The 16,064-nt window shown below is 37.7% G+C and overlaps 1 protein-coding gene across 9 annotated transcripts in view; it reads right to left on the bottom strand.

Moving 5' to 3' along the window:
• Nucleotides 1-16,064, bottom strand: part of PEX5L (peroxisomal biogenesis factor 5 like) — a 103,494-nt gene that overhangs the window by 12,827 nt on the left and 74,603 nt on the right. For 4 of the 9 annotated variants that reach the window (XM_021543354.3, XM_021543369.3, XM_021543361.3 and 1 more), the window contains 6 exons: nucleotides 15,484-15,595; nucleotides 13,468-13,677; nucleotides 12,293-12,419; nucleotides 11,687-11,783; nucleotides 11,184-11,258; nucleotides 5,697-5,792 (listed from right to left, as the gene is read on the bottom strand). In XM_021543354.3, coding sequence (XP_021399029.1) covers nucleotides 5,697-5,792; nucleotides 11,184-11,258; nucleotides 11,687-11,783; nucleotides 12,293-12,419; nucleotides 13,468-13,677; nucleotides 15,484-15,595 — 717 coding nt within the window. The remainder of the gene's footprint in view (nucleotides 1-5,696; nucleotides 5,793-11,183; nucleotides 11,259-11,686; nucleotides 11,784-12,292; nucleotides 12,420-13,467; nucleotides 13,678-15,483; nucleotides 15,596-16,064) is intronic. The other 5 variants (XM_021543380.3, XM_021543389.3, XM_021543405.3 and 2 more) reach the window with 3 other exon arrangements.

Here is a 16,064-nt window from a genome sequence, read left to right as displayed (position 1 = left end):
AACGACCAGAAGGAGGGAACAAATGTGGCTACTAGAAAATGATGCCAAGAAATAGAAATAGAATTATAGGACAGAAGCCAAATTAAGGTGCTACTTTTTCAGCCTCCACACACTAGTCATGGGACTCTGCAAAGGAGATCCATAGCAGAGTATTTGCAGAGCACTACGAGTCTTTCCAAAATTCTCCAGTTCCTACAAGGACATGGCCAGTGTTTCAGTGAGCACACAGCACTGGGGGCACAGTTTCTCAGCTTATTCACATCACACAAAACATCACAAATAAATCTACTGAGATTAAGACAGAACCATTTGAGAGTGATTTGATTAATTAATTTTAATTAATCAGATTTGATTAATTAATTTTAATTAATCAAAATTAATTGAAGGTTTTATGAACTGGTCCAGATAGTTTTGTGTGAGTCTTTATTATAAGGCTGACAACTCTGGTGCAGCTCCACAGCCAGGCATGATTGGAAAAATAGAATTTAGACTGTGATTGCATGGCTTGCTGCAACCCTGCTTAGGTGCTGGGGAAAGGAAAGCATACTGCCCTCCATTCAGGAAGAAATTCAGAATTGTATGAACTCAGTCTTCAGGATTGTCTGAATTATGCAGTTACTGGATCTGTGAAGGTATCTGCTATGTTACTCCATGGAAAAGGAAATAAATTGGGAATCATTCACTCTTGGAGAGGAGACTTCACTCCAGGTAATAGCAGTGAACTGCCCCGACCTCTCTGTTACACCACTTCTGAATTTGCTCTCATTCCAGGCTTGAAGAAAATACTTTCATATAAAGAGTTGTGAGTTTGTACTGAAATGCTTATTTAGGGTCTGAAAAGGCTGGGAAAATAAGTCAGATCACTCCCTCTTTAACTCTTAGCAGCCATAACCAGAGGCAATTGAATCTCCAAAAAAATCCTGTTCAACAGATGCCTCCATCAACTGCTTCTCATTCAGCACAAATCTGCCCAGCACTGAAATAAAAATTATGTGATCATGTTTTAACTAGCAGTAATTTTGAGATTCAGCATGAAGTTAAAATATGGAAATTTCCCTTTCCTTCAGATTAAAATTAATAAAACTACTGAAAACTAATTAGTAATGGCCCTATTTAACCAGATTAATTAATAGAAATACTTAATTTATAGAAATAATATGTATGATATTTATATTAGAATTTTTGCTTCCTTTTTTCCACAAAAATGCCTTATTAATCAATGGTATGGAAACATCAAATCATATTTCTGCAGATAGTAAGCAAGTGGATTTTGGTCTTAAATTCAAATTCTGCTGTTTAATTATATATTTATAATTCTCACAGAAGTTCACTGTGTTTACACTCCACATAAAAAGCCAGTGAATTACTGTGCACTCAGGTAGCCACCCTGAATGTTCATTTACAGAGCCAAAGGAGGGAGGACAATGCAATGAGAGCAGCTTTGCTGTAATTGCTCTCAGCTCATCCTACACTAGCTGGACACAGGACCCAGAGTCATTTTGGGTTTATTTTTTAAGGAAGGTTTGGGCTGGGCTACAGAATTCTGAGGATGCTCAGCACGAGGAGTTACTGACACTGCCACAGCAAAGCTGCCCTGAGCTCCTGGACCAGGCTCTGACCCAATGTGGTTCCAATGTCAACAGCAGAGCAGTTCAGTGTCCTTGAGGAAGAGAATTATAAATATTACACACATTTAAATATTGTAAATATTACAGTCTTTGCTGAAGGCGTAAGTCTATTTCAGCTGCCATTTTTTCATTGAATTCAGTAGCAGGAGGGTTAAATTAGTATTGAGCCTTTCTGAGAACCTGGCTTTGGATCAAGGCTCCTAGGTCTAATTTTAGCTCTATTTGCTACACCAGCAGTGCCTATTAACCTCATTTCAGTGTTTTTGCCACATTAAGCCTAGTGAAGTACTTTGATAAACCAAAAGTTTTCAGCCCAGTTGAACACATTTAACACATTCTCAGATCATCTGTAGCAGTTAAGAGGAATGACAACCAGGATAAATGTTCATACCATCTGACTTCTTCCAAGCAGAAAATTCTGCATTTTGTCAAGGAGGCTATTTTTATTCTTAGTATTTAAAGATATGTTCAACCAGTTAAACAAATGGGAGGCAAAATATTCCCAGGCTCTTTATTTCCTATGATCCAATGAAAGGAGGCAGGGGAAGTATTTATAAATTTACATATTATCATAACTTCTAGAATTTTGCCTATTCTGTATTGCCAAAAATTAATTTGAACATTCCTCATTGACCAATGCATAAGCAAGGCTCTGCCATTGTTCTCTAAATTACTGCATTACCATACTCTTTGATGTGAAAAACACAGTAAATTAAACTTGTGTACTTAACTAGGTAAGCTTTCCTTGGCTGATATAATCTTGAAAAAAATTCCGAAAATTTTCCCGAAGTTTAGTGATGAAAAATGTTTATCAAAGCAAAGATTCCCACTGTGTTTGGAAAGAGTATCAAATGAAATGCATCTGAATGACTCAAGTTCCTGGTTCCTAAGTTAACATATGGTTTGGCCAGTTTTAGGCTCATCCAAAGAAATGTCTAAATAGTGAGACAGGAATGTTGTAGGTGCAGAAAGGATCCAAGCAATACTCATGGGAACCACAAAGCTGATGGTCCTGGAATACATTTTCCTAGGCTAGAACAAATTAATCCCATCTTTTTCCTCCTATTGTCACATAATTTAGCTGTAATGTGCTCTGATGCTTCAAAGCAGTACATTATACAGCAGATGGTTCATGTGACATTGTGTTGTAAATAAAAGGATGCTGGGAAGGACAGCTCAAAATTTCTTATGCATAAGCTCACAAAACAGTGTGGCATCTGCAGTTTAATCAGAGAAATGTGGAATAAGAAAATAAAAAACCAGGTTTTTTTCCATCTCTGAGACTGCTCAGTTAGAAGTTTTTGCACCTTCTTGCTTTTATTTTGTTTATTTTAATTCATCACCAGTAGGATGGTGGTTGATAAAACAAATGTTTTAATGAAATATAAGTACAGGATGGATCTCAATCCCCATCCTGGCATTTTTAAAAAAATCAAAAGTAAAAAATTTTGGTGAAACAGAGCTAATTATCAGAAAGTTTGTGTTAAAACATAGTTCTTATAGCACTTGGAAAATATTGAGACAAAAAATCATGAGGCAAAAATCAAATCCAATTTCCAGATTAACAGAAAAGGTAGCAAGGTCTGCAAGCACCCAAACACTGCAAAGGAATCAGGACCCTCTCTAGTCAAAAAGCTATTTTATTCACCACTTTATTCTTAAAAGATTCCCCAATGGCATAGACATCTTTAAACCGTCTTAATAAAGAATTACCTCACAAATCTTCATTAATCTCAAAGTTTGACATCTTAAAACCATTCCCAAAGTGCTGAGGTGAATACTGGGTGGAGGATAAACTTTGGTGTCTTCATTTACTGAATTGTTAATTAATTCCTTTTGAACTAGGCCACCAAGAACCTGAGACTTACTTCCTTTTCTTGATAGTTTTCTGGCTAATCTTTCTACTTGGAGCTTTCCCAAAATCAAAGAATATTACAGAAACATCCAAAGCCCAAAAGATGAATTTTTGACCTGTATCTATTCTCTGCTTAAGAAAGAACTAATCTTTCTGAGATGGGTTCCAATTTATTTCAATCACTCCAGCTTTCTTACTACTTCATTTTAGCTAGGATGAAAATTCAGCTCTTTTCATATGCAAATGGGAATAACTGCTCTGTAAGGTCTTGAAGGATCCTTTCCTTTACATTTTAACTACCTGGCCCAAGGTTCTATTTTAAGCAGAAAGAATAACTTAAGGCTGCCAGCTACAGCTGGGGAAACATTTAATTTGATTCTTTTTAATAGCCCTTTTGGAGAGTATTTTCAAGTATTTTAACAACCTGTCTCTGTTACCTCAGAATGACCTTTTAGTCTGTAGGGTTTGGGATTTTTTTTTTTTTTACAATATATTCTCCTCCTTACTTTACTCTGCACAGTAATTCAATAATGTCTTGTAATCTGTTGTTGGACTCAACTGATTCTTCTTTCTGCTGAGTGTCTGGAAACTCCCCATCACACAAGTTCCTGGCAGTTGCAGGAGTACTGACATCATTTGCTCAACCACCAGCACTGGGATGTTCAACATGAGATTCCCTGTGCTGCCTGCCCAGGTCACAGCACAGCACTTCCCACCCTGAGGATCAGCCTGCCCTGCAAGTGGGAACATCTAAAGCGTTTCAAGCAGTGCCAATTTGCAAGCAAGTTCCCTCCTTTCCTGCCAGGAGCGAATGTGTGTGATGTGTGACACCAGAAACATCTCCTCTGCCCCAGCAGAAGTTGTTTGTGAAAGTTTATTTGATCTGGAAAGAAAAAATGCCTTTGGTGCTTGGTTTATGAAAAAGCTAATTTACTGATTTTGTCTATTTTGGCCTTGTATGCTGAGACTAGATTTTTTTGTGTGTGCAATAAAATCCCAAGAAACCATGGTAGAAACCCTGCATCTTACCATAGCATATAATGGAAAAAGCCCATACAAATCAGATTAATTACTTCAACAAGAGTTTCTCTTTCTAGCTAGAAGCCAGTATCAGACTTAGGCATAGTTTTTTTTTCTCATCAGCCAGTATTGAGCTAGAGTAGTTCAGCTGTCAACACTGGCATTAGAATGGTACATAACTTGAGCTACAAGAGTATTAAAATACATGACTAAAATTTAAATCTAAACTCAAACATCCCTAAAGTGTTTCTAGATGGTTTCAAGACTAATGAGCCTGCAGTGCTAAAAATGCTAAAAATAACCAGTTTAGAGGAACTAGTTTCACAGCTTCATCCTCTGCACCCTAAGAACTCATTTCAGTGGCTGTTACATAATTTAGCCTGAAATTCTGTCCTTGCTGGCATGGAGCTGTCTTGGCTCTTTGTGGTGATGGGATTTTGAAGGGCTGCCCATGGAACCCCTAAGAAGATAATGAAAATAATGATACTCCAATGCTTACATCCAATATTTTTGTGGAGTTCTGCTAAAAAACCTGTGTTCTACTTTGTGTCTAGACAAGGTTAATTTGAACTAGTGGTGTAAGACAACACTCAAGAGATGCTTTAGATGTTGGAAATGTAGTAGTGAGTGAAAAAACCCCAGAAGTGCAGTAGGAGAACTATCCAAATACTTCTGTCTTTTCAAAGCAGATAGATTTACCAGGAAACAAGAATACTCCTGTGCTTAGCATTCTGCCACTGGTTGGAAAAGTGTGCAAATGGTGCATGGCTGGTGCCTCTGTACAGCTCTGTCTTACAGCAGGTAATTGTGCTGCTCATCAGTGATTCTGAGCTCTGGTTTCACAGGGGAGACTTGGTTTGAGTCTGGGTGTAAAGAAGTGATGGCACACAATTGCTGGGAGAAATGTTTCCCTCTTTTACTTGTGGTTTGGAATTAGCATTTACCCATTTGCTCTAGCAATAAAAACCCAGCTTAAAAACTTGGTTCTCTCTAATGTTTTTTTTATAGATAAGTGTTTTGAATTTCCTTTTTTTAAAGAGACAAGCTGCTATTTTAAATCAATCTCTCCACAAATTGCACATTTTCTTTGTTTTAAATAATCCAATTCCAACTCTCTCCTCTGCTTGTGATGCAGATAAAAAAGAAATCCGTAGAACATCAGCTGAAAATGAAAACAGAAAATTAAATAATACCTCAACAGCTGCCTTTGCTCTTTCAAATTCCTCCTCCAAGGAGTGATTTCTGGAGAGAAGAGGTGTTCCCCAACGCTGCTCCTTACTTGACCGTGCCTAAAAAATAAAAGAATAAATCAGAAAGGGATGATAGACCCTCTGTCACACTTCTGAGTTATTTCCTTAATTGCCTAGAGCCCCAAATGGCCTTTTTCTTGGGGAAAACTACTTGTTTCCCTGCATGAATTCCTCTGAATTCTCTTATGCTGTAGCAGAGACCACTTCTCATGGGAAGCAGAGTAATTTATCTTTTCCAGACTTTTCTTTTCACTCAAGATGTGTGAAAGATAAGAGACATAAGAGAAAAGGCAATGCAAGGGTTGGACTACAAAAGGAGAGAGCTGACTATATTGTATATGACTTTTACTTTCCTTGTTCCTCCTGCATTATGATTGTGGCAGTGCTTTCCACTGACTATGAGCCTGGAAGAAAATATTTTATTTCCTACATATTTTGTGTTTTTCTTTCAGGTTTTCTTTTGGGATCCCATTGGAGAGCCAGGTTTGCCCTGGATACCACTGGAAGGGCAAATAATTTTCACAATCAGCATCTCTTTTATGTACCATAATATTGGTCAATCCCATGGGAAGCACATAATAACTTTTTCCCTGTTCTTTTTCTAAAAACAATGGGATTTTTTTTTTTACAAAACGCACTGTACAAGACCAAACAATATTTAAGCATGACAGAAAAAGCACAAAGTGGCCTAATCTTGCTAAACAAGGCTCTGACTGCTAATCCCTTCCCCAGTGTTTGTCAAGAGGTTAAACTCATTAGCCACTTGTGTGCCCGTGCTTCCATGTGCATTAATTTCCCTGATTGTATTTCTGATGACTGTACTTGTAATATTAAATTTATGTGAACCACACTGCCAAAAGACTAATTTTGATCTGATCAGACTCATTGGGCTGTCTCTGTTGGAATGGGCTCTGCTGGGATGGAACATCTGACACTCATATATGTCACATGTAATGTATGGTCAGACACATTTCTCTGTGGTCCTGAGGCTTTGGTCTCTCAGTTAGTGAAATGCACATTGAGTGGATGGAACACATGAGGTAAGAAAACAAAGATAGAGCACAGTTGCTGTGAGAAGCTTGTGGTGGTGGTGGGCACTGTGGGTGTTCTCCTGTGCTGACCTCTGCACTTGGCTCTGACAGGAAACTCAGAGTGTGAGGGAATGTCCACACTGAGGATCTGTTGCTTTCACATCTTCTACCTCTAGCCCATGTTTGGAGAATACTATTTTCATTTGGTGAGGCCTGGAAGAGGTTTCAGGCTGTCATTGAAAACAAACCAAAACCCAGTCCTATACATAAAACAGTTCTTTTACTGATTAATAGAATTTAGGGCAGAAGAAATAACTGGTTCAGGTAATTCCATTCTTTGAAGAACATAATTTTGTCTGTGTATCACATGATGGCATTTGTCACTCAACACCCATGGAACCAAAATTTTGTTCTTCAGAGAATAAGCTGAGGTTGTCTGGAATAAATGTCTTAGAGGAAGATGCTTGAGTTTAATTTAAAGTTATCAAGAGACCTTAATGTTATCACTTTGTTTTCAATTTGTTTCACTGCCTTCCTTGTTTCTCTTATTAATTTTAATTTCAGTTGTCCTCTATTACTTCTTTTTTTTCAAACTTTTTAATACTCATTTTCTCTGTAGAAATATACTGATGATTTTAATCAGATTTTAGTGATATAAAGACATTTAATAATATAAAAGCATCAAAATATTAAATATTCTCAATATGAAGCATTCATATTTTAACCTTTTTGTGTCACTTTTACTCTCCCCCTTAATTTTCTCTAGTCATACAGACAATCAAAATGAACCCTTTATTCCAGCACCTGTCTTGCTGCTTCTCTATGCAGAGACCAGGTGATCTCCTGTCTGCCACTAATTGTGTTTGCTTCTACAGACTCCTCTTCCCCCAGTACTGCACAGGGAACACTCCTGTTGTTTCAAACTGCCACAAAGCACAGTGGTGTAAGCAGAGCCCGTGTTCTTGCTCTGAAATGTGTGATTTTCTAAGGGACTGTGTTGCAATATGTATTTATACAGTTGCCTTGCTCACCAGCTTCTTTTTACATATCTCTTCTTTTCTTGTTTCTTTTTTTTTTTTTTTTTATTATTCCACTCTTGCATCATATGGAAATTCTCTGAGGGATTTGCTTGCATGTTTATTTCATTCTTCAAACAATGAAGAACATTGTTTGTCTTTGGAATCCCAGAACAATCCCTATGTGATTACAATTCCTAGTAAATAACTACTGCTCCTGAGAACTCAGGTTGGCCAGTTTTAATCTGTTTAACAACTGCTTTATTCACAACGTGTTGTGCCAATTTTACAATCAGAATATGACATATTAATTCAGAACTCTTGTAGAAGATCAGACATCAACATTTATCAACTCGACCTGTAATCCGATCAAAGAATTAAATTTGTTTTTCTTGACACAGGACTCTATTGATAGGCTCTAATTATGTTCCTGGCCTTTTCATTATGTATGACTTGGCTCCTGCAAACAGCTTGATTACTTCTGCTTTTTACCCATTTGTTTCCAGTGGCTGCCATTCCTCAGGTCAAGGACAGTGCTGTAAATGAGGATGTTCAGCCTCAGCTGTACTGCAGAAGGGCAGGGTGAGGGGGCAGAGGACAAGAAGCAGAGGTCCCCTCCTCTGCCAGTGACACTTTGTCCCCACATCATCCCCACAGAAACAGACTTCCCCCTCCATTAAATGAACATTACAAAAGCCACATCAGCTGCATTTGCACACAGGGCAATGCAGAGCTGCCCTGTGGGTTGTGACACCCAGAAATGAAAAGCCTCTTAAAAAACCCCAAATTTGCTGGTCCAGGGAGAGGGGGTGGGAATGGAGGGGCAGCCTGGAGGGCTCCAGAGCTGCAGCAGGTGATGGGGTGGGGCTCTGCAGCTGCCCAGGTGGGCCAGGCTGTGCCCAGGGCTGGACACTGCCCAGGTTTGGTTCTCCCCTCTCTACAGTGCAGGTGCTGGAGCTGATCGTGGCTTCTGTGTTCAGGGACAAACCCTTCCCTTCCAATGCATTTGCACACACTTTCCTGCACTTGTATTCTCCTTATGTGCTGTTGGACTTTATTGGTGAGAGGCTTAAATTATCCTAACTTTTGATCAAGTCTTCAAATAATGAACTAAATCTGCCCCTTGTAACTCTTCATTTCCTTAGAATAAGTGGCACATCCAAGGGAAGTTAGGGCCATTAGTCTTTCTGTGATTATTTGGGAGAAGTGGGCAATTAATTTCACATGCTAAATACTCTTGCCTCAAACTGGAGATTTTTAAGTTTTGCAAGATTTGCACTATACCTTTGTCTAAGAGCACTGACATATTAGAATTAGGTACAGATTTTTAGCATGTCAGGGGTTTTGTATACTCTGTGAGCAATGAAATATTTAAAATGCCCAGGAAAATATTTATTTAAAAAGTTAAAACATGAACAGACTTCATGAAGAAAATGGAACATATTCTCTTCCTCTACAGTTTATAATTTTAAGATTAAAATAGCCCTTCAAAATCCCCCCCTTCCCCCAGACACTGTAGGACATCTCAGTACCAGTAAAAGCATAACGAGGAACTTTTCAGAATGACAGATAAAAGAAAGAACAAGGGTACTTTGGGCCAGTATAGTTTAAGAGTTAATAATATGTAAAATATGATGTGAGTAAATGCTGAGAAGCAAGACAGCCACATCCAGTGACAGCCACCAGTGACCACTGCCCATTGCAGCCTTCACATTTCTCCCTTGTAGTTCAAAGCTTGTCTTTTGGAATTTGTATTGGCAAAAGTGCTGGTAAATAAAGGATTTTGTTAAGAAGATTGCATAATTTTAATGAAAATATGACCTAGTTACTTGACATTTCACTCTGAGGAGCTAAATCTAACATGTCAAAGATGAGTGATGAGGTGATTGGGAAACTGCTGATGGAAAACTGCAGCAAGTTTGACAAGATGAAATCTTTAGGGTATGGCAGAATGTGTTGCATTTGCAAAGGCTACCCTTAAATGAGATAGACAAGACCTATAGAGGACAAAGTATGGAAGACATATGCTTTGATAAAGGCTCTAATGTGATTTCTTTTGCAAGCAGATTAAGAACTCGGTCAAGACAGATGAGCCTGAGTGTTGGGAGCTGACAACTCTGACAGCCCAAGTACGAGCAGGATGAAGGAGGCAGTGAACAAAACCACATATCTGAGTAACCTACCTAGCATGAGAATACAATCTCACTTCAGGTCATTTCTGTGCATTAATAATTACCACTTTAACACTTTGTTGCTCAAACGGACGACAAGTTTGAAACAAGCAGGCTACGACAAACCACAACAAAACATGGAATGTACCAAGACAACAGATAAGAAATCTAGTCTCTGCTCTTTTTTCAAGTTGGCTTATTCAACTTCATTATTTTTTTTTTTATTTTGAAGTAATAGTCATTTTAAAAAACATTATGGAGCCTCAACTGACTGAATTTAAACTGAGTGAAAAATGTGGATTTTTGCTTCTGCAGTTATTCTAGTGGAAGAGAAAAAGGAAATAGACCTAATAGACCAAGTAGAAATACCCTGCACTTGCAATTGCTTTTACAGAAAGCCACAGCATTTAAATCCTGTGACTGTCTACTTGGCTAACACACGTCTTGGTTGAGCACAAATGTCCTGGAATTTAGATTTGCTGGGCTGAGAAGCAGCTTCCTAAAAGAGGGTCAGAAGTGCTTCAATATGATCTCAAAGCACATGAGAACACATCATCCATTTCAAGTGGATGGCACTGTGTAATAGTATTTTCCATTACTAAGATGTACAAGTCTATTGCAGAGAAAGGGAAGATATCATGCATCACAACTAGTGTGAGGCGTTCCAGAGGGGAAAAAACCTTGCTTGTAATGTAGAGATGGCAGTGAAGTAAAGAACATGTTTTTGCCTAAGAGAAACCCAAAAATGGATCTGATAACTGGGTTCTGTTTCTAGTTTCTGGGGAAAAAAAAAAAGGTATATTATCTCAGGATATACATTTGGCAAGTAGTATCTATTTTTTTCATTTTTCCATTTTCAAATGAGGCAATTATTTTTCATTAATTTCCAGATTTTCTATCTGACAGAAGGTTTTTGAAGTCCAAGACTAAAAATAGCTGTGGGAGGCGAGAAAATTATTTTTAACTAAAAGCTAATCCATCAGAAAACTCTCTCTTCCCCCTTCCAGTGGCAATGGCTGAAGTCTTCCAGTTAAAAAGTAAGAAGCAGCAAAGAAGGTGTGTGAACAACCTGATCTATCAGAATACACATATAAATGTGCTTGTATATCCCTGTACCTGTGCATGCATACATACATGCAACCCTCAGTAATAATTTCCAACAAGACCTGTCCAAGACACAATACAACAGTGGAATTGGGCAAATCTACAAACCTTTAGCCCAGAGCCCTCCGTATTAGAGTTCCTTTTCCAGCAGGAAAAAGTCCTGTGACCACACTGCTCCCCCACCTGTGGAGATAAACTGCTAATGAGCATTGCTGTAACCATTGCTCCCTGCTTTCCTCAGCAATTTCCCACTTCTGGGGCTCCTGCCTGACCAAGAGACCTCAAGGATAGAATTTAGCATGGGTGGGGAACCACTACAAGTCTGAATTTCAGAACTGGGGTGAGGGAAAAAAGATAGTGCTGTAAATGGTAGTGTGAAGTTTTTCCCTCTGTACAGGAAGGCCATAGTTCACTGCAGCATTAAACTCTGAATGTTTCGGGTGCTGACATATTTTATTTCATAACCTATTCATTTCAGAGGTGTGTGAAGATATTTTCTCTAATGATCCTGAAAATATCCCTTGAACAGTTCTCCCAGGATGTCAGTGATTAGCCAGTGGGAAGTCACTCCTTGCCTTTTTATGGTTAATAAACCTACCAAATCCTCTTACCTGTATTGCAGGTGCAAGTTCTAATTCTGATGCTGAATCAGAGTCCAAGGCACTCTTGACATTGGTCAGCTCAGACTGTGATCTGTTTTCTGTGGACCTGGAAATAATGCATTTACACACTCAGCACTGGGACAGGCTGCCGAATGTCTTTCAGGTTCACAAGCACACAGTGATTAATCAGGCTATTTCTTTCAACTGAATTGTTTAACTTGCAGTAATCAAAATTGCCTGGACCCTTCTTTATGTTCTCACTCTTCTATTTCATTGACAGGGAAACTGAGGCTAGACAAAGACACAAGTGTGTGCCTCAGTCAGTGTCTAAAAATCAACCACCACAATAAAGGATTGCACTGCATGTCCCTGTAGGATTCTCACCACCCTTTATTAAGTAATTGCACCTGCTACTTTCTACAACATTAAAAATTGCTGGCAAAATGGCATTTTATAGTGCACTTGCTTATGATACATTGTCAAAAATATGTGCTTGAACACATTTAATGTCACCATAACAGGTTTAAAATTATGATTTGTTATCAAGCAAGTATTTCTGTGAATTAAGAAAGCTGGGCTGGAAATATTTTTTTTAAGGAAAGCAAAAAGTTGTACCATAAAATCTCTTTTGATGGAGCTCTGGATGATGATGATGTTCTCTCTGCAGAAGGGTGGACCTTGCTACTCCTGTCTCCATGAAAACTGGCATCATCCCATTTCTCTATCTGTGTCTGAATATCAACTGAAAAATGAAAAATAAATATGAATCTTTTAAAGAAACTACTGCTGAGAATTTTATCTTCTCTTTTAAGTGGGTTTTATAGAGAAAATATTGCCACCAAAGCCTATATTTTAATAATGGTCCAACATAAAAAAATATTAGTTGATATGGTGTGAAAATATTTGGAAATTCACAGCATTTTTCTGAATCTGTTAGCATTCATGGTCAGAATGTCAGTGTAACTCTTGACTTAAAATCAGTGATTTGTATGTAATTTAAACAAATTGTAAAAATGAAGCTTCTTTTAGAGACTAACATGTAAAAATGACTATGTAGGCAACTGGTGTTATTCAGTCATGTCAGACTCACTTTGCAAAGATCAGATGTTCAGCTCCTGTTTGAAGATAAAGGTCTCTGAAAGAATTTCTGTGATGATGAATGGAAAATTTGCTGCCTTGGTATAAATTACATTTACCTTGCAAATTTCTCAGTTGCACTGCAAGTAATTTAGTTTGGATGGAACTAAATCAAATTCACCTTTTCCAAAGCTTGTCGATAGATCAGGCTTGGCAGGAAATTGAGTTGTTTTGGAGATTTTTTTTTAGTCTGTATAAATATATCTTTCTTGTCAAGAATGGATTTTTTTTTCTCTACTATGCATAGATAAAGCATTATTTACAAACATAAATGTGCATTTCTGACACCTGCAGTTCTGAAAAGGGCATCAATATGGGCTGCCTCTCATTTGTGTCCTTTACCAATTTCTCATCACACCCCTACAGATTTTTCTACCATTTTACACACCCTGACTAAATTCCTTTTCCAAAGAAGTTTCAAAACTTTATTAGCACACTTAGGGTCAACTTAATAGGCATAATGGCAGAGGCAAAATGTAAAATGTGTTGACAGTGTTTGAGGTTTAAAGGGCCTTGGGTAGTTTATAATGGGGAGCAAAGGCTACACTGCTGAAACGTGGTGCAGCAAAATTCTGGTGTTGCTCATTATTTTGTGATAGTAGCCAGGAGCTAAGCAGGGCAAGGGAGCACTGATAAAACAGCTGCACTCTTACCTAAATCTAGAGAAGACTTGTCTGCAACTCTGCCAGCCTGGACTTTCTGCTCAGAATCCACACTGATCAGGTCAGGATTCTCTGTCTTCTTTCTGTGGGTTGAAGCTTTTAAGCCTTCAGTTCTTGAAGGATTCTCTGATTTCTTTGCTTTGTTTTGGGTTTGTAAGACAGGTTCACTAAGATCCAAGAGATCCAGACCTGTTGATAATACTTAGAGACAAAATGTTAAAATTCAGTGTTGTTTTAATTCAAATAGCTCACTTCTAAAGTTTCGTTTTAACTGGGGAAAAAATTATTGCTGTGTTTGCATTTGGTTAGAGTGAGTGTGTATTTCCTGGCTAAAGATGATGACCAGTATATTAAAATATGCCTGGGGATTTCAAGTGCTTAACTGAATGTAGTTTAGTGGATTTGCAAAAAAAGCTTTTAATCTGAAAATCTTAAAGACATCTGGGGTCTTCACAGGTTTTCCTTTTTTGTGAGGGCTCCCTGTTCAATTGAGCCTTTAGAAAATATTTGATTTATTCTTCGATCTTTAAAGTCCTGGTAACAGCTGCTTAGGGCAGTGTTGTTGTGCCACAATTCTTTTGAGAATAGCTCTGGGAGTGGACCTGGGTCAAAAACCAATGAACAGGTTTATTAATGTTATTTTCTATTGTTGTTGGTGTTTGTCCTTTGGGCCATAACTACTAAATACAAAGTCTAATGCCATTTCTATTAAGGACTGTATCAGTACGAAAGAAATGTTCCATTTCAGCTCTTCTTTTAAAATTTGCCTAAAGAGTAATATTCACAATTCTTTAGCATGTAAAAGGTAGAAAAATTCCTTTTTTATCAGCATGTTACAGAGCAGGTGTTTTTGAAAAATCAGTTTGCATTACCTCTTGCAGTGCTTTATCTACGTTCTTGGAAATCATTGAATTTCATCAGTCTTCATAGAATTTTTTTTATTTTATTATTAAATAAATCTAATTAACCTCCCCACCCCAATCTGATAGATATTCAAAGCAGGTGTAAAATTTACAGGTACAAAAACAAGCACCATTCTTGAACAATCTGAAATAATTCTATTCATCCCTGTAATATCTTCAGCTATATCGCTTCAAGGGAAAAAGCATTACTTACAATTTTTATTTAATTCAGTATTTCAGTTTCTGTCACTAGAACTTGCATGCTGCTTTAGACGCATTAATTGATGTGAAGATAATTATTCAGCTGTCAATTATTCATTTAATAATTTTCATGGATATAAATTTTAATTAATTGGCTTCTAACAAGCCAAGTCCTTTTCTGAGAGAGGAAGAGAGCCCAGCAGTGCAGTGCTGATATTATTGTCTCAGCTGATCTGCTCAGCAGCATCGATTACCTCTGCACAGATACTGACTAGGTGTGGGTTGTTTTCTAAAAATACTTCCAAATGACAATATACTTCAAATAGAATTTGGTATAATTCAAAAGGTTTTCAGGATTCACTCTTAGATTTTACTACCTTCTCTGCTACCTCATTACAACACAAAGAAGGTAAGAAATATATTAAATCCTTTCACTAACAAAGTGTCTGAACTCAGCCTGGATAAAATATTTTGATATCTCCCTCCTTTTTCTCTCCAACATCTTATTCAAGATTTCACTAAAAAAAATCTTTCTAGAGTAAGGAATGTGTTTGATTAAACCAAGACCAAATGTGGGTTTTCCCATAGGTTAAATTGTGCTAAACCAAATACAGAGAATTGATTCAGACTCATATGTACATCCTGTGGGACTTAAACAAATGGCATCGATTTCAGCCCCAAAGATCTGCTAGAATTTATGTGATTTGAATCACATCAGTTTTCCCCTAAAATGTAATTAACAAAGTTTTTCTTTTAACAGGTCAGGCAATTAAAATTCAATGCCAGCTTGCGGTTTTGTGCAGAGAGTAACAAACCAAGAAATCACTTGACAAAAATGGGCCATAATGAAGCCAAAACGAAAACTTTTTTTCTCTAGTGAGGTGTAGTAAAGAAGATTGTTTACCTGCAGTATTCGATGTTACAGGCCTTGCAACAGCTTCTGGCTTAGTTTCACAGAGAAAGTCATCAATGGAGGGGCTCAGGAGGGGTCTGCTCTCCTGTTGCTCATTCACCAGCTAGCAACAAAGAACCCCAGGTCACAGACTGTTCTTGGGATGCAGAATTTACAGAAATAAAACGTATTCTCACAATATCATGTACTTTATTTTTAATTGTGAGAGCAAGACATTGCAATTAGATGATGCACAAATAGCACTGGGATGAAAATAAAATAAGGTTTAGATACTCTTTTGGGGCAAAATTATATTCCAGTTTAACAAATCACACAAAAAATAAAGCAGCAAGATGATTTTTCCTCAGCAGTTATTGCATACTATTGCTTTTAGGGCTAAAGTTACAGGGCCTGATGCAGCTCCCTTCAAATCCGTGGTGAAGTTGAAGTTGCCCTTCTCTATCACCAGGAGGCTAAGCAGGGCTTTTTTTTTTTTTTTTTTTTTTTTTTTTTAAGTGGCCTTTTTTTTTTATTTTGCACAAGTAACATGCTTCCACACAGAACTTCCACAATAGCATTTCATCTTGCTAATA

Source organism: Lonchura striata, chromosome 10, assembly GCF_046129695.1.
Source record: "Lonchura striata isolate bLonStr1 chromosome 10, bLonStr1.mat, whole genome shotgun sequence".
Taxonomy (NCBI): Eukaryota; Metazoa; Chordata; class Aves; order Passeriformes; family Estrildidae; genus Lonchura; species Lonchura striata.
Note: the sequence above shows the minus strand (reverse complement) of the source record. Positions and strands in the feature narration are given on the sequence as shown.